Raw genomic sequence first — 21,468 nt, 5'->3', positions numbered from 1 at the left:
AGAAGTTTAATAATAATAATAATAACTAGAAATGCAATTCCAAGGAATTACCAGTGCATGAAAATGCAAAAATAGATAGATAATGTAGATATGGTTACTAAGGTGTAGCTAGGGTAAACATGGTGGTTGCGTAGTTTACAGAGAGTTGATAGTGTGAAGGTAGACAGTTAAAAGATGAAACATTCCAGTTCTAACTTTACTAATGATTTCTATTCATGTTAAAATGTTGATTAGCTAACTTAGCTAATGATTTCTAGCAGTTATGTTAAAAATGCTAATAATGTTAGCAATGCTAACTTTATTAACAATGCTAACCAGGTTGATTAGCTAACTTAACCGATGATTTCTAGCAGTAATGCTAAAAATGCTAACTATGCTAACAATGCTAAATTTGCTAACAATGCTAACCAGGTTGATTAGCTAACTTAGTTGATGATTTTTTGCAGTTATGCTAAAAATGCTAACTATACTAACTATGTTAACCATGCTAACTATGCTAACCATGTTAACTAGCTAACTTGCTAGTGAGGACTTTTATTTTGAAACATTTGTTGCTAGGGTATCCATGGTGGCCACTATCAGGAAACAAGAAGTTACTGCAGTATAATCATGTTGGTTGCTATGGAAACGGTCATAAACGCTTAATTTTAATGGTTGCTATGTTGGTTGCTAGGTACATGGAGGTTTCATGTAGTTGACTGGAGGCATAGTGGATGATAACTGACAGTTGGAATGGTTGAACAGTTCAATAGTTGAGTAGTTTCAATGGTTAAATGATTTAATAGTGTATTATTGCAGTGAGGACTTTTATTTTGAAACAGTTGTGGACAGAGGAAACAGTTAACAGGATATGTAGTCTTCTGAGAGACTGTATGCTTAAAGCCAGAGAAACTGACAGTTGGTGCCCAGGTGGCCGGCCACCTGGCCTAAGATTCTAATTGCTGCCGTGATGTCATAATGAGCAATGTTAAGTCTATGGGGAAAATTGTAATAGTTTTTAACTAATAGTTTAAAAAGTATAAAAGTCACAAAGTTGAAAAATACAAAGCAGGCATGGCATAAGCAAGACCTACGCAACAACGTTTGAATGAAGTTTCCTCGTAAACGGTTGAAGCTGAATTGGCTGCGTTAGAAGAAGAAGTTTAATAATAAGAAGACTTGGAATAACAGTATAGTGCATTTTCATGCACTATAACTAGAAATGCAATTCCAAGGAATTACCAGTGCATGAAAATGCAAAAATAGATAGATAATGTAGATATGGTTACTAAGTTGTAGCTAGGGTAAACATGGTGGTTGCATAGTTTACAGAGAGTTGATAGTGTGAAGGTAGACAGTTTAAAGATTAAACATTCCAGTTCTAACTTAGCTAATGATTTCTATTCATGTTAAAATGTTGATTAGCTAACTTAGCTAATGATTTCTAGCAGTTAGGCTAAAAATGCTAATTATGCTAGCAATGCTAACTTTACTAACAATGCTAACCAGGTTGATTAGCTAACTTAACCGATGATTTCTAGCAGTAATGCTAAAAATGCTAACTATGCTAACAATGCTAAATTTGCTAACAATGCTAACCAGGTTGATTAGCTAACTTAGTTGATGATTTTTTGCAGTTATGCTAAAAATGCTAACAATGCTAACTATGCTAACCATGCTAACTAGCTAACTTGCTAGTGAGGACTTTTATTTTGAAACATTTGTTGCTAGGGTATCCATGGTGGCCACTATCAGGAAACAAGAAGTTACTGCAGTAAAATTATGTTGGTTGCTATGGAAACAGTCATAAACACTTAATGGTTGCTATGTTGGTTGCTAGGTACATGGAGGTTTCATGTAGTTGACTGGAGGCATAGTGGATGATAACAGACAGTTGGAATGGTTGAACAGTTAAATAGTTGAGTAGTTTCAATGGTTAAATGATTTAATAGTGTATTATTGCAGTGAGGACTTTTATTTTGAAACAGTTGTGGAAAGAGGAAACAGTTAACAGGATATGTAGTATTCACAGAGAGATTGTATGCTTAAAGCCTGAGAGAGAGAGAGGGCTGCTGCAGGTGGGGCTGGCCACCTGGCATAAGATTCTAATTGCTTAATGATCCGATTGTGATGTCATAGAGGCCAATGTTAAGTCTATGGGGAAATTTGTAATAGTTTTTAATTTATAGTTTAAAAAGTATAAAAGTTACAAAGTTGAAAAATACATAGCAGCCTTCCCCTATTTAAGACCTACGTTGCGACGTTTGAATGAAGTTTCTAAGTTAAACGGTTCAAGCTGAATAGAAAAAATTAATTTGATCAGCGGAATAATAATAACTAGAGATGCAATTCCAAGGAATTACCAGTGCATGAAAATGCAAAAAAAGATAGATAATGTAGATATATTTACTAAGGTGTAGCTAGGGTAAACATGGTGGTTGCATAGTTTACAGAGAGTTCATAGTGTGAAGGTAGACAGTTTAAATCTGAAACATTCCAGTTCTAACTTAACTAATGATTTCTATTCATGTTAAAATGTTGATTAGCTAACTTAGCTAATGATTTCTAGCAGTTGTGCTAAAAATGCTAATTATGCTAGCAATGCTAACTTTACTAACAATGCTAACCAGGTTGATTAGCTAACTTAACCGATGATTTCTAGCAGTAATGCTAAAAATGCTAACTATGCTAACAATGCTAGATTTGCTAACAATGCTAACCAGGTTGATTAGCTAACTTAGTTGATGATTTTTTGCAGTTATGCTAAAAATGCTAGCTATGCTAACCATGCTAACTAGATCAGGGGTTTTCAAAGTGGGTGCCGCGGCACCCTGGGGTGCCGTGACGCATGCTCAGGGGTGCCGCGGAATTGTCTAAGGTTTGATAATTTAATTACATTTTAAAAAGCATAATATCCATTTCAAAATTAATTTTATTGCAAAAACGTATTTGCAGCACAAACAATAGGCAACAGTTTACTGTATCGTACTGAGCTGTATGTACTTATTGTTTGTTCGGTACTTCGTTCGTTATTCCGTATGGCGGAGTGCAGGTATAGGCGCAATGGATACGTTTTTAATGAGAACGCCATGCACCTCCACAGGGACAGACCTTGGAATCTGACCAGACGAAATCAGCAAAGAGAGAAAAGTGAGGCAATATAACAACTCCTACCTCCAGTATGGGTTCACTTGGGGTGGCGAGGTAACGTGTCCCACACCAGTATGTCTGGTCTGCAGGGAGACGTGAGCTAACATTGGCTACGGCTATTGGGGAAGTTTGCGCTTTAAATACGAGTCCACGAGGCCTTTGCCAGCTGCTTGCTAACGTGAGATGTCGATGAGGACAAATTTACTGATAACTATTTATTTTGCAAAGAACTGACCAACCATGCTGACGGAGATGAGAAATTCAGGGTGACAGATGAATACTTGAGGAACAATAATCTTAACTGGGATATGTGTGTAAGTGTGTGCACTGCCACTGACGGGGCGGCCTCAATGACAGGTCGGATCAAAGGCTTTGTAACGAAAGCTATGCAACACAATCCTGCCATGGTAGCGACGCATTGGATGTTGCATCGGGAGGCTCTTACTGCAAAAACGATGCCTCCAGACCTGACGGATGTATTGAATCAAGTCGTAAAAATAGTTAATTACGTTAAATCACGTCCCCTTCAAACACGGTTATTCACTGCCCTCTGCAGTGAAATGGGTTAAGACTGCACACCGAGGTCAGGTGGTTATCAAGTTGTCTCTGCACATCCTGTTCACCATTTATTAAAAAGTTCAATTAAATGAGTTGAATGAAAGTAGTTCATTTGAATAAAACAAAAACAGATATTAACTTCACCTTATCTTAGTAATGCCTAATAAAAGCAGTTTTGGCATATCCATCATATCACAAGGTTAAAGAAAATGGCATGAAGTACAAATATGGCACAAAGGAGGTTGAGTAAAAAGTAAAAAAAAATAGGGGTGCCGTGGATTGAGAGAGATATGTTTAGGGGTGCCGTAAGCCAGAAAAGTTTGGGAACCACTGAACTAGATAACTTGCTAGTGAGGACTTTTATTTTGAAACATTTGTTGCTAGGGTATCCATGGTGGCCACTATCAGGAATAAAGAAGTTACTGTAGTAAAATCATATTGGTTGCTATGGAAACGGTCATAAACGCTTAATTTTAATGGTTGCTATGTTGGTTGCTAGGTACATGGAGGTTTCATGTAGTTGACTGGAGGCATAGTTGATGATAACTGACAGTTGGAATGGTTGAACAGTTAAATAGTTGAGTAGTTTCAATGGTTAAATGATTTAATAGTGTATTATTGCAGTGAAGACTTTTATTTTGAAACAGTTGTGGACAGAGGAAACAGTTTAACAGGATATGTGTAGTCTTCAGAGAGATTGTATGCTTAAAGCCTGAGAGAAACTGACAGTTGGTGCCCAGGTGGCTGACCAGCTGGGGTAACATTCTAATTGCTGCCGTGATGTCATAATGAGCAATGTTAAGTCTATGGGGGAAATTGTAATAGTTTTTAACTAATAGTTTAAAAAGTATAAAAGTTACAAAGTTAAAAAATACAAAGCAGGCATGGCATAAGCAAGACCTACGCAACAACGTTTGAATTAAGTTTCTACGTTAAACGGTTGAAGCTGAATTGGCTGCGTTAGAAGAAGAAGTTTAACTAGAAATGCAGTTCCAAGGAATTACCAGTGCATGAAATGCAAAAATAGATAGATAATGTAGATATGGTTACTAAGGTGTAGCTAGGGTAAACATGGTGGTTGCATAGTTTACAGAGAGTTGATAGTGTGAAGGTAGACAGTTTAAAGCTGAAACATTCCCAGTTCTAACTTAACTAATGATTACTATTCATGTTAAAATGTTAACTATGGCAACAATGATAACCAGGTTGATTGGTTAACTTAGCTACTGGTTTCATGTAGTAATGGTAAAAATGTTAACTATGCTAACTATGCTCACAGTGCTAACCAGGTTGATTAGCTAACTTAGCTAATGATTTCTAGCAGTTATGATAACTATGCTAGCAATGCTAACTATGGTAACAATGCTAACTTAAACTAACAATGCTAACCAGGTTGATTAGCTAACTTAACTGATGATTTCTAGCAATAATGTTAAAAATGCTAACTATGCTAACAATGTTAAAATTGCTAACAATGCTAACCAGGTTGATTAGCTAACTTAGTTGATGTTTTTTGCAGTTATGCTAAAAATGCTAACTATGTTAACTATGCTAACCATGCTAACTAGCTAACTTGCTAGTGAGGACTTTTATTTTGAAACATTTGTTGCTAGGGTATCCATGGTGGCCACTATCAGGAAACAAGAAGTTACTGCAGTATAATCATGTTGGTTGCTATGGAAACGGTCATAAACGCTTAATTTTAATGGTTGATATGTTGGTTGCTAGGTACATGGAGTTTCCGTGTAGTTGACTGGAGGCATAGTTGATAACTGACAGTTGGAATGGTTGAACAGTTAAATAGTTGAGTAGTTACAATGGTTAAAGGATTTAATAGTGTATTATTGCAGTGAGGACCTTTATTTTGAAACAGTTGTGGATAGAGGAAGTAGTGAAACAGGATCTGTAGTCTTAATGAGATTGTATGCTTAAAGCCTGAGACAGAAGGTGCCTCTCATATAGTGTTTACGCGGCCTCTCTCGCTCCTCGATCCTCACTGATCTTTCTTTATGTAGATCATTGAGGAGCGAGGAGCGAGGGAGGGCATATAAATGCTGCTTGAGAGGCACCCACAGTAAATACTTTAAAAGTTGTATGTAGATAGTCTAATTAATGTTGATAGACAGAATGTTTAATGGATGTTGATAGGCAGATTGTTTAATAGATATTGATTGACAGTTTAATGGGTGGATGAGTGAATGGTCTGAAGAAGATGAATGGATAGAAGGTTGGATGGAATGTGCCTTATATTCTTGTTAAGAGAGACACTGATACAGCTCTCTGAGAGTATTTGATACAGGTGTAATCAATTTAACTGGCTAGTCTTAAGAGAGCCAGAGTGTAGAGATACCTGAGCCTGAGACAGAGTAGATTTTTAAAAAGTTGAATGTAGATCGTCTAATTAATGTTGATAGACAGAGAGTTTAATGGATGTTGATAAACAGTTTAATGGGTGGATGAGTGAATGGTCTGAAGAAGATGAATGGATAGAAAGTTGGATGGAATGTGCCTTATATTCTTGTAGAATGGAGAGACACAGCTCTCTACTGAGAGAGTAGTGGATACAGATACAGGTGTAATCAATTTAACTGGCTAGTCTTAAGAGAGCCAGGCCTGAGACAGAGTAGATTGTTTCAAAGTTGAATGTAGATTGTCTAATTGATGTTGATAGGCAGACTGTTTAGAATGGGTGGATGAGTGAATGGTTTGAAGAAGATGAGTGGATAGAAAGTTGGATGGAATTAGGAAGACTTATGTTGATACCGTTGATACAGGGGAACAGAAAATGTAGTCTCAAGAGAGCCAGTTTAAAGCCTGAGAGAGAGAGAGAGAGAGAGAGAGAGAGAGAGCTGCTGCACCTGGACTGGCCACCTGGCGTAACATTCTAATTGCTGCCGTGATGTCATAATGAGCAATGTTAAGTCTATGGGGAAATGTTTAATAGTTTTTAATTTACAGTTTAAAAAGTATAAAAGTTACAAAGTTGAAAAATACATTGCACAGGTCTCCTAAGTAAGACCTACGTAGCAAAGTTTGAATCAAGTTTCTACGTTAAACGGTTCAAGCTGAATTGCGAGCGTTAGAAGAAGTTGGATTAATAACTAGAAATGCAATTCCAAGGAATTACCAGTGCATGAAAATGAAAAAATGTATAGATAGATGATGTAGATATGGCTACTAGGGTGTAACTAGGGTAAAGATGGTGATTGTATAGTTTACAGAGAGTTGATGTGTGAAGGTAGACAGTTTAAAGCTTAAACATTCCAGTTGTAACTTAACTAATGATTTCTAAAAGGTATGTTAAAATGTTAACTATGTTAACAATGATAACCAGGTTGATTGGTTTACTTAGCTAATGATTTCTAACAGTTATGGTAAAAATGCTAACAATGCTAACTATGTTAACAATGCTAACCAGATTGATCAGCTAACTTAACTAATGATTTCTAACAGAAATGTTCAAAATGCTAACTATGCTAACAATGCTAACAATGCTAACCAGGTTGATTAGCTAACTTAGCTAATCATTTTTAGCAGTTATGCTAAAAATGTTAACTATGCAAACTATGCTAACCATGCTAACTAGCTAACTTGCTACTGAGGACTTTTATTTTGAAACATTTGTTAATAGGGTATCCATGGCTGCCACCATCAGGAATAAAGAAGTTACTGTAGTAAAATCATGTTGGTTGCTATGGATACGGTCATAAACGCTTAATTTTAATGGTTGCTATGTTGGTTGCTAGGTACATGGAGGTCTCATGTAGTTGACTGGAGGCATAGTTGATGATAACTGACAGTGGGAATGGTTGAACAGTTAAATAGATTAGTAGTTCCAATGGTTAAATGATTTAATAGTGTATTATTGCAGTGAGGACTTTTATTTTGAAACAGTTGTGGACAGAGGAAACAGTTTAACAGGTATATGTAGTCTTCACAGAGAATGTATGCTTAAAGCCTGAGAGAGAGAGAGAGCTGCTGCAGCTGGCCTGGCCACCTGGCAGAAGATTCTAATTGCCCTATTATGATGTCATAATCACAATGTTAAGTCTATGGGGAAATTTTAATAGTTTTTAATTTATAGTTTAAAAAGTATAAAAGTTACAAAGTTGAAAAATAAATAGCACGGGTGTCCTAAGCAAAACCTACGTTACAAAGTTTGAATGAAGTTTCTACGTTAAACGGTTGAAGCTGCATTAAATGCGTTAGAAGAAGAATAATAATAAGAAGAAGCCTAGGAAGAACAGTACAGTGCATTTTCATGCACTGTAATAACTAGAAATGCAATTCAAAGGAATTACCAGTGCATGAAAATGCAAAAATAGATAGATAATGTAGATATGGTTACTAAGATGTAGCTAGGGTAAACATGGTGGTTGCATAGTTTACAGAGAGTTGATAGTGTAAAGGTAGACAGTTTAAAGATGAAACATTCCAGCTCTAACTTAACTAATGATTTCTATCCATGTTAAAATGTTGATTAGCTAACTTAGGTAATGATTTCTAGCAGTTACGCTAAAAATGCTAATTATGTTAGCAATGCTAACTTTACTAACAATGCTAACCAGGTTGATTAGCTCACTTAACCGATGATTTCTAGCAGTAATGCTAAAAATGCTAACTATGCTAACAATGCTAAATTTGCTAATAATGCTAACCAGGTTGATTAGCTAACTTAGTTGATACTTTTTTGCAGTTGTGCTAAAAATGCTAACTATGCTAACAATGCTTACTATGCTAACCATGCTAACTAGCTAACTTGCTAGTGAGGACTTTTATTTTGAAACATTTGTTGCTAGGGTATCCACGGTGGCCACTATCAATAAACAAGAAGTTACTGCAGTATAATCATGTTGGTTGCTATGGAAACGGTCATAAACACTTAATTTTAATGGTTGCTATGTTGGTTGCTAGGTACATGGAGGTTTCATGTAGTTGACTGGAGGCATAGTGGATGATAACTGACAGTTGGAATGGTTGAACAGTTCAATAGGCGAGTAGTTTCAATGGTTAACTGATTTAATGGTGTATTATTGCAGTGAGGACTTTTATTTTGAAACAGTTGTGGACAGAGGAAACAGTTAACAGGATATGTAGTCTTCTGAGAGACTGTATGCTTAAAGCCAGAGAAACTGACAGTTGGTGCCCAGGTGGCCGGCCACCTGGCGTAAGATTCTAATTGCTGCCGTGATGTCATAATGAGCAATGTTAAGTCTATGGGGGAAATTGTAATAGTTTTTAACTAATAGTTTAAAAAGTATAAAAGTTACAAAGTTGAAAAATACAAAGCACACATGGCATAAGCAAGACCTACGCAACAACGTTTGAATGAAGTTTCTACGTTAAACGGTTCAAGCTGAATTGCGTGCGTTAGAAGAAGAATAATAAGAAGTTGCGGAAGAAGACTTGGAAGAACAGTATAGTGCATTTTCATGCACTATAATAAGAAACCTAGGGAGAACAATATAGTGCATTTTCATGCACTATAATAAGAAGAAGAAGACTTGGAATAACAGTACAGTGCATTTTCATGCACTGTAATAATAAGAAGACTTGGAATAACAGTACAGTGCATTTTCATGCACTGTAATAAAGAATAAGAAGATATCGGATAACAGTAGAGTGCATTTTCATGCACTCTAATAAGAATAGTTTGGAAGAACAGTATAGTGCATTTTCATGCACTATAACTAAAAATGCAATTCCAAGGAATTACCAGTGCATGAAAATGCAAAAATAGATAGATAATGTAGATATGGTTACTAAGGTGTAGCTAGGGTAAACATGGTGGTTGCATAGTTTACAGAGAGTTGATAGTGTGAAGGTAGACAGTTTAAAGATGAAACATTCCAGTTCTAACTTAACTAATGATTTCTATTCATGTTAAAATGTTGATTAGCTAACTTAGCTAATGATTTCTAGCAGTTACGCTAAAAATGTTAATTTACGCTAAAAATGTTAACATCGACTAAGAGGCCTTGCTCCGCAATATAAGTTTCTAGCAACGTATGTATCGTATGCATGTTCATGTTGATTCAGAGATAGGCATAGACTACCATAGGCTGCTGGGCGATAAGCTATATGACAGCATTTTATCATGTGGTGAATTAATAACTAACGTCAGTTTAACATGTCAGAACTTTTGATCGGCGTTTTAAGTCCATGACACGAGTAAAACATTCTGGTGTTAACAATCGAGCTGTGGCGTAACTGGTTGGAGCATGTGCAAGGTACGCCAGCGATCGGGGTTCGAAACCCACTCGAAGAACCTCTCCGGAACTCATCAAGAAAAAAGTTGTCGTTTTAATAAAATTGAAAGATTTTCAGTTTTGCAATTTTTTTTATGTTTGCGATGTCTGCTGAAAAGAAAAGTTAATAGCCTATGTGGATTCGTGGTTCAGCGCACACTCTCGCACATTTTTACATTGACATAGTGTCGGGCTCAGGTGTCTGTCGAGAGAGAAGAGGGAGAGGCAGTCGTCCTCAGTGGCACATATAGGTAGGCTATAATGTAGTGAACTGGTTAGACGAGTGTGGGGGAGGGGGTCGCACAAGACAATTGAGTGTGGGGTCGCACAAGACAATTGCTCTTCATGAAATGGATCTCACATACGGCTGTCGATTTTTAAATGTAGCCTAGGCCTACTACACCACTTGCGAAATCGGACGTGGCACATAGCATAATTATTAGGATTTAATATAGCAAATCCATGGACTTTGTTCATCCTATATATACAATAAGTAGAAAATCCGACAATCCAAAACGATAACGAGATCTCCCAGAAACGAAAAACAAGTTTGTTGAGTAGCCTAGTCCTTCCAACAATCTCAGCTTTTGCGTTTGATAGATAAAAGGCATCCTGTCCTGCTGTATTCCAATGAGAAAAAAAAACATCCAAGGTATAGGGTCACGGTAATGCAGAATGCATGAATCTCTCTCTCTCTCTTTCTCTCTCTCTCTCTCTATATATATAGGCTATATATATAGACCTGGCTTTTTACCAAATGGCGAACCTCAAAAATTATTTAGGATATAGAGCCGTGTCCATTACGCACTACAGTTATTTTTTAGGCTATTGTTTTATTTGAGTGTTTTTGCCTACCATGGCAAACATAGTTGAAACGTTCGCTCTAAACTTATGTATTGTTTTAAGAGAATATGCCAATGATAATGGCACTTTGTAAAAACAACAAATTCTTAGGACTTGTCCTCTCACCTGCAGCAGGCCCATTCAAAAGCCCATCCACCTCATTTGCATTTGAAAGAGCCAATCACTAAAGTGACACATTTAGTCTGGAAAAAGTAGCAGGCTAGCCTACTTTATGAGCTTTTTTGACCCCTCTAATAAATTGCCTATAGGCCTACTACGCTATGGAGGAAGGGCTGCCTAACTGTTCCCCCTAAGAGTTTTTTCATAAGATAAAATGTTTACGCTATTTAAGTTTAGGATTTGGTAGACAAGACAACCTGGGAAAAGTTCTTCAGATAAACATTTTTTTATTGAATTAAAGGAAAGAAAATGTATCACCGGGGTTTCGGGGCTTGCGAAGGCATTCGTTGATCTTAACGATGCAATCCTTGCGGCCACTTCTCCCCATCGTAGGAAACTTTCTGTTTAGTGTTGACAACACAAAGGCCTTCACGTTGTGTGGCAGTGCTTGCTTGCCCTTCGATCCATCCCAGTTGGTGGTTTTGCACCTGTCCCTGAGTTATAGTCTATATGAGTAAGCGCTTATGCTCTATCCGCATAATAAAAGAAGCACCTGCAGCAGTGCTTATGGCAAGGCTATTAACACCTGTCACTGAGCTATGGACAAGCAGTTATGCTCGAAAATTATCATAATAACAGACACACCTAATTGTATGGCTCTATGTTTAAACACATCAAACTAGCAAGCATTTCCGCAGCAACGTTTGCTTTCTTTTTCTGTCGGTCCGCGGTTGCTTGGTCAATTGCGCAGCAAATTATTAGATCACCGGACCTATTTCACTCCATGTCTTGCGGACCAGCAGCAGTCTCCACGTTTCGCAGCCCATAGTTTGAGAAACGCTGCATTAAAGTGTCATTAGGTTGTAGGCTATATGTTTAGTGATTTCTTTGTGTGTTTTTCATTGTAGTGTGTGTGCATTGAGTAGTTCCTTAAAATACGGAACAAAGAGCGTCCCGTATCTGTTCAATACGGAAGAAGACTAACTATTACTGATATATTTCTTATAACGAAACGCGAAGAAAAAATACGAGGACTGACCATCTCGTTTCTCCGCGTTTCCCCCAATACCATGGCGACAAAGAGAAATAAATATTATTTGACATTTAAGCTGATTGCTGACAAATTTGCCACACAATACGGGAGAAGCAGCGGACAGGAGCGCCACCACAAGCAAGCACTTCTAGCCCAAATTAACATGGCAACGTTGCCTATGACTAAAGTGTGTAAGTAGGCTAGTCCTACTAATATTACATTTGATTGGTAGCATGTTTGTAGCGCGCCAGTTTACCCATCCCCTACATCAAAACAGCTTAGAATCAATCAAAGAATCAGCTGTGTCTGGGTTAGGCTGTAGGCGATTTTCTATAACCATTTTCATTCATTTCAACAATGGTTCATTGAAACGTCGTTTGAATAATTTCGCCAGTCATCACCTTCATTGTAATGATTAAATGAGATTAAGGAGTCGACTATTGACGGATATGCGGTCTTCATCATTTTGAAATGCGGGATGAAACTTTCTGCCACCTGGTGGTTGTTTGGGTACATTGCCTTAGCCTCGAAAAAAATCGGCTTGACGGCCTGCGGGATCTCTTCGGGAGTCCCGCGGGAGAAGGTGCATTCTCAACCCGTACCAACTGTATTCACCTGTAGTGTCTCGCCTTAAAGGCAGAAAAGATGTTCAGCTTGCTTCGGGATTTAATTCACTTTTGGATTGTTTGGCAAATGCTGACATTCCTAACCCTGCTCACAAGTGCCACCTGGTGGTTGTTTGGGTCATTGCAGCTTCAAAAATAAATAAAAAACATGTGATTCACGCGTGAGGTCTCATGAGAATCTCACGTGAAAGCGGCCAATTTAAAGCAACACCCACTGTAGATAATGTATCAAATACTGAAACTGACTAATTGTACTACTATATGAAAAATATAGGCTGTGGTGTGCTTCGTAAGTCATTGAACAGAGAATAATGGGTGTGAATTTGGATGCGTCCATCTAAAGGCTGGCTTACATTGTACGATTTTGGTCTGTTTTCACAGTCGCCAACTAAATTTCCAAAATCGGGTGGAAATCATGGGAGTTCCACTGGAATCGCAGCGTGCTCCAATCAACTAAATTGTTTAGTGTAAAGTGCCAATCTTAAAGGTTTAAAGTCAGTCGGAGTCAGTCTTTTACTAGTTTTGCCTTTACGACAATATCAAACATGTCTGACATTATCGCAAGTATTTTTAGTCGTGGCTCATGCAAATAGTGACGTGAACATTTAAAATCAATAGTGACCTCGCTCCAACACCAAACAGGAAGGGGCAAAATAGGCGACAGTTGTAGTCTATATGATTAGGCTACTTGTTATTTAATTTCTTTTAAATTATTAGTCGGCTATTCTATGTGACAGAACAACTCTATATCTATTAGGGATGTCACACATGAAACAATGCTGCATAAACGAAAATATGACTTTGATATGAGTAGGCTATTGAATATGAGTTCCTGTTAATATGTAGTGCACAATGGAAATATTTTGAAGGAATCTAGTAGCAGTCTTGTAAATAGTGACCCACAGTCGTTGCAAAGTCCTAATCTGAGACTAGCTTGTGACTAGACTGTGACTAGAAACTTGATGAATTGTCTTTAGATGTGAGAGGGTCTGAGACTGCAGTCTTTCAAAAGTCTTTTCCAAATCTTTGCCAAGTCTGTCAGTGTCAGGTAGGCTTAAGGGATGGTAAGTCCATGACAATTCATTGTTCAAGAGCCTTGCTATCTACTGTATGTATCAGTGTTTGCAATCTCAGAGAAGAGAGAAGGTATCCTCAAGTATTTACAGTACATAATAATTTCCTTGTTTCAGAGCCCTTATGAAAATAACTGAAAAGACTAAAGAGTGATGGACAGGGTATTGCTTGCCTCGTTCTTTGTGAGTCCTCAAAGCCTGGATCTCCTCATGTAGCCTCTTCATCTCGCTCTCCATCCGTGAATTTCTCTGCTCTGCTTCCTGCAACTTTCTGAACAAGTACCAAATTGTTGTTGGCAAATTCATTTTAAAAGCAAACTTGGTAACACTTTACATTACAGATCAGTAATAAGTGGGTAATGTTATGGTAATATATATGCAATTTCATGGTAATAATATTTTTAAACCACATATTACAAATAATTAATGTGTAATTTCTAGACAATTACTGTGTAATTACCATACAACAACAATGCAAATAACTTGGGTAAAATAAAATGGTAATAACTGCTGTAAATATGTACTTACCGAAGCAATACATATTTAGGATTTACTTATTGTGACATAATATTTCTGTAATTATACCAACATTATGGTGCTATAAATTACATAGTAACTTCTAAGTGTTATGGCACAATTACACAATCGTCAACGTTTTTGTGGTAGTCAGTTTGATGGTAAAATGTGACCTGTTATCTGTTATTATGATGAAATAAATAAGGTAATTTCACAATAACTATATGGTATCAGGGCTGTAAAATACTGTTTTGTCTTTTTGAAAGGATTTTAACAACTCCCCACCGTACAGAAAACCTTTCGAAAAGACAAAACAGTATTTTACAGCCCTGATACCATATAGTTATTGTGAAATTGCCTCATTTATTTCATCATAACAACAGATAACAGGTCACATATTATGTCACAATAAGTAAATCCTAAATATCTATTGCTTCAGTAAGTACATATTTACAGCAGTTATTACCATTTAATTTTACCCTTAAACCCAAGTTATTACATTGCATGTGAATGCAATGTACTGTTATCCCTGTTCTTCTTATTATTATGGGGATTATTCTTCTTCCAACCAAAATCAACGATTTATAACACTAACCGTTTGACTTCATTCAAGCACTCATACAAAGATCCTGTAACGGATATTTGACGATTGTATTTTTGACATTTGTGAACTTCATACTTTTTGAGATATTTACGATAAAAGAGTTTAAAATTCCCATAGAGTTTACATTGAGACCCTTTGGCGGCAAAGATTAATTGTTACGTCAGTGCTCAGCTGTCAGTAATCAAGGATCTTTGATCCAAAGCCATGCCACCGCTGCACCCGCTAAACCAGGCCAAACCTGAATGTTATTATGTCTACTCATTAAGCTGTATGCCAGGACGTTATCGTCGTCTCCTGTTACTCCTTACTGGATTTGTTTATATCGTTACAGTAGGCCTAACCGGTTTGCTCTCGGTAACGTTATCAACAGCTAAAGACAATCTAACCTAACGTCAACGTAGCCTAAATGTAACACTTTTTTTTAGCTAACGACAACCAAACCAGGCTAGGTTTAACGTCGGGTAGGCTGCAAAGCCAACAGGGCTTACACAAGGGCTTTTAGCCATCTCAACAGATCCACCTGTTGCTGCATCATCGTTGATTGGCGTTGTTTGAGATTATACTCCGTATTCCAATGGTGTCTCAGATGGCCTACTTTTAACCTGCATGCATTAGTGTAGATATGAAGGCTATAAACTATCCTACCAGTCGTTTCACTGCAGGCTACTAAAGTGTCAGCTCTTGCAACTCGTTTGAAGTTGGCAACTTTTCAGTCTTTTAAATTCTAATAAATGTTATTTTCCATAATAGCCTATATCCACAATTTTGATGCATTTTCATAAATCACTTTTTAAATGTGACTTTCCAAGTAATTTCAGTGGAATTGTAATTGGGTTATTATTGTTATTTATCTATTCTTCTGTGTAGCCTATAGTTGTCTTTTTAACTATAGGCCTAATGTAATGTTTTACACAGTCAGCAACCTTTTTGCATTTACATGCAATGGTAATTCCTTCCATGGAATTACATTTTCTAGTTTTCATTGTTGTTGTATGGTAATTGCACAGTAATTGTCTAGAAATTACACATTAATTATTTGTAATATGTGGTTTAAAAATATTATTACCATGACATTTTATACATATTACCATAACATTACCCACTTATTACCGATCTGTAATGTAAAGTGTTACCGCAAACTTTAAGTGTGTTCAGTCATGTCCTGTAAACAGACTTTTTGTTGCACTCAATGAAAAGCTATTTGTAGCAATTATCACAAAAAAAACCCTACTTCGGTAACACTATGGCTCCATTCGAAACGGAAGACAGCTGCCTACTGCCTTCCTCCCTAAATGGAGAGCGCTCTCACTAGACATGACTTTAGATTAAATGCATATTTAAAACATGAGCGTAGCACTCTACAATCTTTGGTTAACACTACGGTATGATGAAAAAAAAATTAGCTTACGTAAGCTAGCAGGCTAACGGAATAAATTAGTTCTACTGGCAGAAAATATATCAGACCAGGGGCCTCAATCATGTTCAAAGCTTGCGTACGCACAAAAATGCTGCATACGCTAACTCTCACGCTCACGTCCGGATGTACAAAGACTGACTTGAACGTGAGAATGTGCGGTCCTCCACGCAAGCTTCATGTCTGGCGTATGCACATTTCCAGTGTGTATCGCAATGCAGCGCAACAGCATTAGTTGATCTCGAATCAAGGCCTTTATTTGCACAGCATATTGTGAAATGTGGGCTATTAAAAATAGCTCTTCGAAGTAGGCATATGTTTCTAGATAAATGGGCATGCAACATGCGTTAATACTACCAATGCAACAGCCTATATCTGCAATTAAACTTTGTCTTATCAAAGGATATCAAGAATTAGGTAGCTTAATGTGAAACGTTATATGATATATATTTTGCATATATGTTTATATGTTTATGCATTAGTGCATATTAGTTCCATACATGATTATTCACTTGCTTATCAAACATTTCAGATTACCACCTTTTGCAGCTACAAGAGCTTTGACTCTACTGGGAAGGCTTTCCAAGGTTTAGGAGTGTTTATGGGCATTTTTGACCATTCTTTCAGAAGCGCATTTGTGAAGTCACACACTGATGTTGGACGAGGAGACTGGCTCTCAGTCTCCCCTTTAATTCATCCCAACGGTGTTCTATTGGGTTGAGGTCAGGACTTTGTGCAGGCCAGTCAAGTTCTTCCACACCAAACTCTGTCATCCATGTCTGCCCTTTGTAACTGAAGAGTTTCATCTCTCTAACACGCTGCAGGTAGGATAATGCAGCAATATCCTCCTCCATACTCACGGTGTAAAAACTATACTTTTGGGCTTACTGCGCACACAAGACATTTAAGGTGTCTGAACTCGTGTCTAAACTGTAGGCCTACACGGTCTACCCTACAATAGCCTAAAACTCTCCCCCACAGCTGACAGCGCGGCGTCATTATCTGTCCAGCAAACCAACTCATTAACATAATAGCCGGAGGTAACACTAGGGGGGTAGGGCCGGGTAAATTCGGAGTTGTCCGAACTTTCACACATGCCATTAGCAGCTTGTGGGCATTTAGCATATCCACGCCCACTCCCCAAGATAAATAGGCCTAGTGGTGTTCGTACGAAGGCATACGTCAAGGACTGTGGACCTGGCCCGCTTGTCATTTTCGACGGTATAATGGATCAACAGTTCTACGCTGAGGAGATCATTAAAAATGTTGCCGGCCCATACTTAAGGGAGCATTTCCATATGTCTACACATAGATTCTTCCAAGACAACGATCCGAAACACACAGCGAAAAGTGTCAAGGCCTGCATTCAAAGTGAGGGGATCAACTGGGTACCGACGCCGGCAGAGTCGCCGGATCTGAACCCCATCGAGTTAGTGTGGGCTTCCATGAAACGATACATTCGTTGTGAGGCCAAACCCATGAACAGAGACGCACTGATCGCTGCAATCAAGTGTTTTTGGCAAAACAAACTCACAGCCGATGTCTGCAATAAATACATAGACCATCTGGACAAAGTGATCGACCAGGTCATAGCGTGGAAGGGAGAGGCAACTGGCATGTGATCGGCCAAGGGATGTCCACATTTTCTTCTTTGCCATGTTGCCAATATTAGATGTCCGTCCTTATCCAGTGTTTTGTTAAGATGCCAATTGCTATTGTTTTAACGAATATAGGCTAATAAAGTACGTTGATATTGCATATCTCCTTCTGATTGATTCGTGATTTTTAATAGCCTATGAAAAGGAATATTCACTTCACTTTAAGCGAAATTATGGGCACTCCGAGGGAAGATTTCCGTTGTTGAATGGCCTAGGCTACTGTAATTGTCGGCAGGCGCGTAGGAACCGCGGGGGTCGGGACACCCGCAATGTTTGACCCCCTTCCGAAAAAAAAAACGCTGCAAAGTTGATTTTGTTGTTGATTTCTTAGGCTCAATTATATCCTCCTGAGTTACGGCCCCATAACTATAGCCATCAGTGCGCATCGGAGGCCTTTCATGTGTTTTAAGAATGTTTCCCGAAACGAAGCCCGTCTCAATAATGCAGCATGGAGCACTTCCTCGCCTTGAGTGCCTAAAGCTGCTGAAGGCTACTCTCTAAGTCCATATCTTAAATATACTGCCGTCTTTCATTCTTTTCGAAAAAGTTAAGAGGATAGCCTTGTGGGTGAATACAGTATAGTCTACGATAGCCTAAATACGTTTTGGACGGCTGTCGATTTTTGAATAGTCACTTGCGAAATCGGACGTGCACATATACAGTAGCCTATCTGGTTACCTGGATTTAATATAGCAAGTCCATACACTTTGTCCATCCTATATTATATGGTTTTAAAATGAAATAGGCTATGTAACAATTTGCCTCTTATTATAATCAAGAGTAGGCCCACACACTGTCACGACGCACAGGTTACAGGCGGATGAGCAACCGCAATAGCCTATAATTAAAGGAGTCCTAGAATTCAAAACCACATTCACCTTGTTCCTGTTGAATTTAGGCTGCGAGCAGTGTCCAAAGGACAACACCAAAGACTTTACCGCGTCCCCCGCCTGCTTTCGTATGCAAATTGGGAAGTAGAAACAGCCGTGTTGAAATGCTCCAATCTGAACAGAGCTCAGATAACACGTAATAGGCGCCCATCCCCCTTAAGATACACCCCCTCTTATTTGCATACCTTCGATTAATAATTCTTGTTAAACTGCTCTTACGATGATAGTATCTAGATATGTGGTCTATGGCAGAGACGTTGTAATGCTAGCGTTATTACAGCTAACTTTGGAGAGTTACTATACTAAGAAATGTACTGATAAAACTTACCAATCTAACACATTCATTCTGTTGGGGAATCTGCTGCACTTCATCTTCGTCAGAACCTTCTTCTGACTCTGTTTATACATGTACGGCTGTATTCCTTATTTAAATCCATTGTTGATAGCTTTATCAAAGACTTTGGCTATATTTACCAGCAGTAAACGTAGTTTCACTTTGCTCTAGCTTCAGACCGGTGGCTTGAGCCAATCAACTTTCAGGACATATCGGCCAATAGACCAATCAGCGCGCATCTCATTTGAATATTCATGAACTTGCTGAGTGGGCGGGAAAAACAAACTGTTTCATTGCAAGGCTTATTTATGACCTTGTATTAGGCGATCTAGCAGTGCTCCTGGGGCGTTTTCAGCCCCACAAATTTACATATGACATTATTTAGGCTCAAAGATCAATTTGTAATGGTCAAAAAATGCGTTCTATGACTCCTTTAACACAAAGCTTCGTAAAGCACAAACAACCTCCCCCAAGTTCAGTGTCCATAAGTCCAAACAATAAGCATAAGAATCCGACAGTCTAAAACGACAACGAGATCTCCCAGACACGAACAACAATGTTTATCTCACAGTTTGTTGAGTAGTCGTTCCAACACTGATGTGCAACGCAATCTCAACTTTCGCGTTCGTTAGCTGTATTCCAATGAGACAATTCCACAAGGAAGGGGTCACGGCAATGCAGCATACAGTAATCTCCTAACCACGTAACTTTGTTGAGTTGTCTGCATACAGGTAGCCTAACAATAGCCACAGCTCCCCGCGCCTCCATTTAATAGGGCAAACCCATTAATTCGTGCCCGAAACGCGCGTCCATCTGTCAGCTGATAAAATTCACTTAGATGGCATATGAAAAGTCAAGAAGAAGAAACATATTTTCATTTAAGCAACGTTTATGCAACCAACCTTTATAAATGTGTTGCGGGGAAGCATTGGGGGAGTCAGTTTAGGTTGTCCTACAGATAGCTGTGTGCGTTTTAGAAATGTGTTCTGAATATGTGCAGATGTTCAGTTCCAAAAACAGGTGATCAAAGAAAACAACGACAGTGTTACAGCTGTTTCCAGAAAGCACCTGTGTCGCATTTCGCTACCTCCGGTGTTCGAACACCGTTGTCTCTGTCATAGGGTGCCAATCATTTGACTTTTATAGACCCTCACTTGCTTCCTCGATTCTCGTCCTCACTGATCTAAATAAAATGATGGGGCGGCAACAATGGGATAGGCGGAGAACCGAGCATCGAGGAGGGATGTTGAGAGGCACCCATGTGTCTAATTTAAACCCAGCCAGCATTAAAGTGATTAAGGCGAGACACGGCAGTTGAAAACATTGTTTTTGTGACCTCCGGTCAATTTCGAGATTTTGTGCTAGTTTGTTACCTTAGCATGTATTCTACCACCCTACTACAACAACAAAGTCCGATTTGCACATTTAGGTGTTTATTTCACGAACTTTTGTGTGCTCGCGCCTATGTATTTCTCCACATTTTCTCAAAAGTTCCCATTCTAAAGTGTCATGTACTCCCGCGACCGTCATCCAAATCATATCGTGTCTCACACTGTTGGAAAGCCCTGCTTCTCCTGCATAACGCTGTGCAATCCAAATATGGACATTTCCTTTGTATTAGCAACCAATCGCGAAAGTTCAAAGACGAGTCTAAGCTGAGAACGAATCTCATTGGCTGTGTTTCAAGGCTGTTTTCTCAAAACTAGTTATTTGCGGTTTTGAGTCATTTTCCGGTAGATACTTCTCAGCCTCTGTAGCACCTATCTACACCAAACTTTCCAGTTATACACTTAACAGTATTCCGAAGACATTTACAGAGGGATTTGTTAATACATCATTCCTGGCCTGATTTATGTGACATGCTAATCAAAAAAGCATGGCAAAAATCGTTTTTTTAAGGCTATGGACAGTATATTTGGATTTCCTAGGCAATGAAAGCAGATATCCTGAAATCCTTCTGTAATTTTATTGTAATCTTGCTTGTAAACAACATGAAAGAATAATTTTGCACCTGGCTTTATCATATGCTCAGATCTATCTACCGGAAATATATGCAAAATCATGCATATTTAATGAGATAATGCCTAATTTGCAACATACACATTTCAAAAACTTGTAATACATTTTTTTCTCATACTTGTGTAAGTAATCAACTGAGGAAGTTTCATGGTGATACCTATTATTTAAAATTTTTACCCTATTCAACTGTAGTGTCTCGCCTTAATGCTGGCATTTAACATTGCTATCAGAAAAACACGTAAACCTATATGCAAGCACATGAAACAGTTTGCTTAAGCTGTCCAAGATGTCATTATTTGTGTGGAATATTAGCAAATTAGCAAGGGCGATAGGGCAGTGAGCGGTGATTCATTTTCACCATTGACTATACGCAAAATAAAGTTCTAGCAACTTAGATATAAGT

The 21,468-nt window shown here is 38.2% G+C and overlaps 1 protein-coding gene across 2 annotated transcripts in view; it reads right to left on the bottom strand.

The window, feature by feature from the left end:
- LOC134080777 (myotonin-protein kinase) overlaps positions 1-21,468 on the bottom strand; it is a 351,463-nt gene that overhangs the window by 49,481 nt on the left and 280,514 nt on the right. For both annotated transcript variants that reach the window (XM_062537385.1, XM_062537386.1), the window contains exon 12: positions 13,804-13,901. In XM_062537385.1, coding sequence (XP_062393369.1) covers positions 13,804-13,901 — 98 coding nt within the window. The remainder of the gene's footprint in view (positions 1-13,803; positions 13,902-21,468) is intronic.

Source organism: Sardina pilchardus, chromosome 5 (genome assembly GCF_963854185.1).
Source record: "Sardina pilchardus chromosome 5, fSarPil1.1, whole genome shotgun sequence".
Taxonomy (NCBI): Eukaryota; Metazoa; Chordata; class Actinopteri; order Clupeiformes; family Clupeidae; genus Sardina; species Sardina pilchardus.
The sequence above is the reverse complement of the archived record's forward strand: the minus strand, read 5'-3'. Positions and strand labels throughout refer to the sequence as shown.